Source organism: Actinia tenebrosa, unplaced genomic scaffold (genome assembly GCF_029948245.1).
Source record: "Actinia tenebrosa isolate PJP-AT-01 unplaced genomic scaffold, QUT_ActTen_1.0 PGA_scaffold0__85_contigs__length_37466705, whole genome shotgun sequence".
Lineage (NCBI taxonomy): Eukaryota > Metazoa > Cnidaria > Anthozoa > Actiniaria > Actiniidae > Actinia > Actinia tenebrosa.
The window spans coordinates 10776959-10783617 of NW_028292569.1; the positions used below are offsets into that span (position 1 = coordinate 10776959).

Consider the following 6659-nt stretch of genomic DNA (forward strand, 5'->3'; position numbering starts at 1 on the left):
TTTTCCTATACTGGGCTTCCTGTGTTGCCTGAAAGTTGACCGAGCGGGGATAGTACCTCGTTTTCACCACAGGATAACCATCCCTCCCGAACAGCAACAAAAACCAAACCAACACGAAACCTTAGGACACGGCTTAAAAACGCGTGCGCATGCGCGAAAATCCCCCCCCCAAAAAATGGCGGACGCTCTAGCAGTAATGATGAAAAAGTAAATTATACACCGTGAAAAGATGAAAAAACTTACTGACGTTTCGGACGCTAGTCCTTCGTCGGAGTAAAAGAGATAGAAGTGGTAGAAAGGAGTGTATATGTGATAGAATAAGACAAAAGAAACCAATGAGAGCAAGGTAGGCAAGGAAACAAAAACAAACAATCAAAAAACAAAAGAAAAGGTTAGTTGAAAGTAAAGCGTTCATTAATCCCGTTGGGACTAAGAGTGCCCAATAGGTGAATAAGCCGCATTTCTTTGGTCTTGCGACAATCATTGTTGCCGTTAATCAAAGAAAGACCGAAAACAATGAAGTCAGAAAGAGAATGGTTAGCTAGATTAAAATGGCGGGAAACTGGTTTGGTGGGATCGTTATTGCGAATGTCATAAAGATGATTGCAAATGCGATCACCAAGACGGCGGCCAGTCTCGCCCACATACAAAAGATTACAGCGGGTACATTTAATACAACATACAACATTAGAAGTGGTACAAACAAAATGGTCAGTGATTTTAACAGTAGATTTAGGACCGACAACAGAAGTGTGAGAGGCTATGTGAGGACAAGTATAACAACGTTTACGAGAACAGCGAAAAGTACCAGGTTCTTTGTTAGAGGGAAGAACTCCCTTGACCAAGAAAGAACGAAGATTACGATCACGTTTATAGGAAAAAAGAGGGCGGTTGTTGAAAATAGCAGAAGTGCGAGTATCAGAGTCAAGCAGAGAAAAGTTGCGGTTAACAATGGGCTTAATGGAAATGTTAATAGGATGATACGTAAGAGTGGAAGGAATGCGATCATTAGAGGGACGAGTGTGAGGAGTGAGAGCGGTGGTACGATCAATAGTAGAAACTTTACGAGTGGCGCGATCAATAACATGAGCAGGATAATTACGCTTAAGGAAGAAGGAGCGCATCTCAGAACATTTAACAGAAAAATCAAGATCATCACTACACAAACGACGAAGACGAAGAAATTGCGAGAACGGAATAGCGTTAAGAGTGTGCTTAGGATGAGAAGACGAGTAGAGTAAATAAGAATGAGAGTCGGTAGGTTTGTAATGGACACTAGTGCTAAGACGGTCATCATTAACACTAAGCAAGATGTCAAGGAAAGTCACTGATGTTTCACTAACCTCCCACGTAAAGTCTAAGGCAGGGTGAAAAGAGTTAACAAAAGAGATGAAAGAGTCTAAGTCATTACGAGAACAAGAAGTAGCACCAATACAATCATCAATATACCGTCCAAAAAACTCAGGTTTAGGTCCAGTATATTGTTGAAAAACAAGGTTTTCGATATAACCAACAAACAAATTGGCATAACTAGGGCCCATCTTAGTACCCATAGCAACACCGTTTACCTGCCGATAATAACGATCACCGAAAGAAAAACAATTAAGAGTAAGAACAAGTTTAGCTAAGCGTAACAAAGTGGGAGTGCTGGGCTCGAGGACAGGACGAAGATCGAAAAAATGCTGAAGAGCACGAAGGCCCTCATCATTAGGAATAACAGTATACAAAGATTTGACATCCATAGTAAACAAACGCTTAGAAGAGTTATCAGGAAAGCGAAAATCATTAAAAATACTAAGAGCGTGATTAGTATCCGTAATATAAGTGGGTAAAGACTGAACAATAGGCAGCATGAGAGAATCTAGATAGCTAGAGATGAGTTCAGTAAGACAACTACAAGCAGAAACAATAGGACGACCAGGGATGTTAGCTTTGTGAATCTTAGGAAGAAAATAGACGTGAGAAGTACGAGGAGTAATAACAAAGAGGTTTTTAGCAGTGGAAGGTAAAGAGCCATCAGAAATGAAAGAGTTAACAGTGTCTTTAACTAATTTTTGATTGTAAGATCCTTATCCACTTCACAATAAAAATTAGTGTCAGAGAGTTGACGTAAAGCCTCCTGTTTATACAAGTCAGAACGCCGGACAACAACTGCACCGCCTTTGTCAGCGGGCTTAATAACAATGTCAGAACGATTACGTAATTGACGTAAAGCCAACCACTCGTCCTTAGAAAGATTAGAGTAACTGAGTTTACGGTTAAGATTGAGATTAGAAATATCACGGCGACACTTATTGACAAAAAGATCAAGAGAAGAAAATTGTCCCTCTGAAGGGACCCAGTTAGACTTACGAGGACAAAGGCGCTCAAAGACATCACGTTCACAGTCAGAGTTAGAAGAGTCGGAGAAAAAAGCTTTAAGGCGAGTACGGCGAAAAAAAGATTAAGAATCTTTCTTGACCAGGAATTCATCAGATTTCTTAGCAAGAGGAACGAAGTTTAAACCCTTGCTAAGAACTGAAATTTCAGAATCAGAAAGAGGTAAATATTCGGGAATGGTGACAACAGAATGACTGAAGACATTGTGATTGCTATGTTCAACATGTGTAAAAGGATCAAAACCAACAAGAGACACAAACTTATTACGCTTAGTAACAAATAAAGGCTGGTACAAACGGCGGTCAAGAGTATGAATGTGATTACGAATGGAGGAAACTAACACTGTCAGACAGACATTAGACAAGTCTCTGAGGCAAGCAGCAGTATCAAGAGTGAGGGCATCACGTTTACAGCACATACTACGAATAGCAGAACGCATGACAGAGCGAGAGAAAGCGGAACAAGCAGAAGAAACATCGGGAAAATACTGAGTAGAGTTGACACCAAAATTAGAAGCATGAAACTTAACACGAAAACCAACAGGAATGACTTTACCATGAAGACAACGACCAATAAAATAGATATGACTAACAAAGCGTGTTTTAGCGAGAGTAAGGTTAAAGAGTTTGAGAGCGAGATTAGAGCTAATGTTAGGAAAAGGAAATAAAAAACTTACCATTTCCTTGCGGAGTTCCTTGATGATGTTCGGCATCTAAAACAGAATAAAAATGGTCGCAGTATATAGTAATAAAAAGATATAACTAGCTAAAAACTAGTGTGAGCTGCGTCGGCGTTTCTAATGAAACAGTAATGATGAAAAAATAAATTATACACCGTGAAAAGATGAAAAAACTTACTGACGTTTCTAGCAGTACTCGTGCTTCAAAAACCTGCGACTTTGAATAATTTTTACAGCTTACTGGCAACCAAAATATCTAATTGATCAGTCATAGTGTAATTTAAAAAGTACTTAGAGGGTGGCAGTGATGTTTAGAATGAGGTCAACATGATGGTTATCGAGATACGCTAAATTACTTTTTGGTACAAAAGTCGACAATTGTGAAACAAATTGATGTAGGTCATGTTTACGTTTTAGTCAAAAATAAGGTCAAATCAACAGAGATAAGCTTAAAATTATGATATTTTTACTCATTAATATCTGTTGTAAGTAACTGCAAATGGCCATTGAAGTTCTGCCGTGCTAGATTTTCCGTTTCAAAATAATAAAATATTCGAAGTTAGACATATTAATAGTACAATCAACTATTGCTTGCTCAACTCGGACAATTGTAATCTATATAAGATCTTAACATAAATTTATTTCATTGGAATTCTTCAGATGTAGTTATAAGTACTTGAAAAATAAAGTTCTTCGTGATAAGACGAGGAGACACCTGTTTCGAAGAGCTGGTTTAGAGGAGCGCTAAGACTAAGGATAAAGGCTTTAGCCAATGATGAAATGTTGTGATACCAAGGATTAATGTCTTCATTTACTTTGGAAATCATTTTTATGTATCTCTGATCCTCGACCTACCCAAGTTCAAGTCTTTAGTTAAAGGGTATTTACCAAAAACTCGACAAAGATATTGGAAGATTGTCTTTTAGTTTGTACTGAATAGGCTTCACATTTTTCTGCAAAATTTCAAAACTGACATTTTTGTTCTGTTTTTTTTTATAATCTAAAGTTTGTTTTATTGAATTATTTTTAAGTGACATACTAGATCTGAAATGTCAGAAAATATTAATAGAGACATTTTTTCCTGATTCTGGCAATCTTGTTGATTCAAAAACTAGGTTTGGGTTTACCGATTTTCATAATAAAACTTTAAACAAGTTTTCAATGTGAACTATTTCAGCCCTTTTTGTATCATCTTTTATCACAAGTTGGGTGCTGGAATATTGTACTATAGCTTTAACCTAGCTATTCTGCATCTTGAGGGTGTTAGACAGAAGGAATTGTTACAATGCTATATAGAAAAATCATAACCTGAAAGTGGTTATCATTAATTTTAATAAACACATACAATGGAATTAATAAACTAACTTCTTTTCTTATATTTTCAAAATATTTTTACAACAAAGGTCTCACCCTCAATATCACTTATAAGGAACATTTCAGTTCTAGGTTTAGAATTAAAAACTGATTCAACAAAAGGAATTAATGATGAACCAATTACCAAGAAGGTATACCCAGAGTGATTTAATCATTTTATGGGTGGGATACAATCATACTCCTAACAACCATCCTATTATTTAGTATTTTAGTGTATCAAAACAGTTGGAAATTGGAAGATGGGGTATATATTTATTAAGCAACGTGAGGGGAAAAATACCTATTAGCCAAAAAAAAGAACATGAAAAAACCCAATATTGTCTTTAGGAATTTATCCAAGGCCTATTAATTAAAATTTGCAATTGTGTATCATAAGGGTGCTTACAGTATATTCCCCTTTAGTCTATTAAAAAAATTGTATCTTGGTAGATGAAAAATCTATTTACTTTGGTTTTTAACTTTGGTAATATCATAATATTCTCAATTCTCAGAAAAGAGAAAATGTATTCTAATTATTATGATCTATAACAAACAACACAGGCCACTAGGTGTACTAAATATAAAAGAACCTCCTTGTGTACCATATGGGTGGGTAAAAACAGGGCAAAACTACTGATTAAAACTACTCTAGACTGTTATGAAAGTTGACTGATGAAATACACAATGCAAATATAATGCTGAGATCACTTACCTTTACAACCAACAACATACGATTGAATTAACTAACAAAAGAAGGAATCTGATGTATGCATGAAACACTACTACACTGGAAGGGAATTAGCATTTTGGGTGAACCCAAGATAAAGTAAGTGCAAATTATACCATATGAAAAGGGCTTTCTAGTTAGTATCACATTGATGAATAATTTCATTATATCTAAACTAAACACAGATGTGATAAAACCAAAGATTCTTAATGTTGTTTCATTGTGCTTATCTAGAGGAGTACCTAATTATAACAGGTTTTTGATAAAACTCAGAACCTTAACAACTTTTGCTTAACTATAAATGCAGCACTAACATTAAGTGGAAACAGTTTTAAAAGTTATTATTTTTTAGTTGTTTTAATATTCTCCTATGCATGACTCAAATGTTTAAAGTCAAAGGAAAAAACAGCCTAGCTAAACTGGCTGAAGATATGAGGAAGATCAAACTGAGTACTTTACAAGAGAGATTCTCCCATATCAACTTAACATAAATATTAAGAACTTCTTCATTGATATTGTAGAGATATCAAAATCAAATGAAAAAAGAATGATTGCCATGCAAACACAAATGAAGTAGCATTTAATTCATTGCTAATAAGAACCCTTTTCTTGGAAAAAAAATCTTTTTCTGACGAAAAAAAATGCTGTTTGTCAATGGGATGTTCATGTAAGCTTTCAAACTAGTTCAATGATGAGTATTCCCATTGTACGATTTGTTTTTCGCCAAGAAACACCTAAAAGGAAGAATTATCTAGGAATCTAACACACGACATCGAATTACAGCAACCCAGTTGAACAGATTTAACATAATAATCGGAGTAAAGCATGCTCATCTATAGTTTTGATCACATATTTTCAAATTTAAAGCACTCACGACTATATGTAGAAAGATATAACTAGCTAAAAACCAGTGTGAGCTGCGTCGGTGTTTCTAATGAAACAGTAATGATGAAAAGGTAAATTATACACCGTGAAAAGATGAAAAAACTTACTGACGTTTCGGACGCTAGTCCTTCGTCGGAGTCCCGACGAAGGCGAAGACGAAGGACTAGCGTCCGAAACGTCAGTAAGTTTTTTCATCTTTTCACGGTGTATAATTTACCTTTTCATCATTACGACTATATGTACATTATTATCTTGACAATCAAGCAGCATTTATAGGTTAGAACTTTGGAAAAGACTTAGAATAACGGCGCAATAATTGCATTTCTTCGCTGTCTTTTTATTCAAATACAGCAGCAGTAAGGGGGACTCGCGAAAGGGGTACCGGGAACGACCAGGATTTCCCGCCTCAAGTGGTTGCCGTCCGCAGCGGGAATTACCCGTAGGCAGGTATTTTGGTGCGCGACAATTTCCTTACTGCTGCTGTGTTGGGTACCACAAACGGAGGTTAAGATGTTCCTTAGATATAGATGGCAACCATCGACGACATTCGAAACGAAACTGTGCGCAAGCTCGGGAATCGGGTGATGGATAACTCAGATGCCGACTTTGTCTTCGCGACATTTATGGAGGGAAAGA

At 36.3% G+C, this 6659-nt stretch overlaps 1 protein-coding gene across 1 annotated transcript; it reads right to left on the minus strand.

Annotated features, from left to right (window-relative positions):
* Positions 1–331: 331 nt before the first annotated feature.
* On the minus strand, positions 332–1742 carry LOC148913462 (uncharacterized). Its single transcript, XM_089032898.1, has one exon. The coding sequence runs from the start codon at positions 1740–1742 to the stop codon at positions 393–395; it is 1350 nt and encodes a 449-aa protein (XP_088889024.1). The 3' UTR covers positions 332–392.
* Positions 1743–6659: the final 4917 nt, after the last annotated feature.

Excerpts from the sequence above, each read along its gene's own strand:
- LOC148913462 (XM_089032898.1), bottom strand. The coding sequence starts at position 1,742 with ATGGATGTCAAATCTTTGTATACTGTTATTCCTAATGATGAGGGCCTT.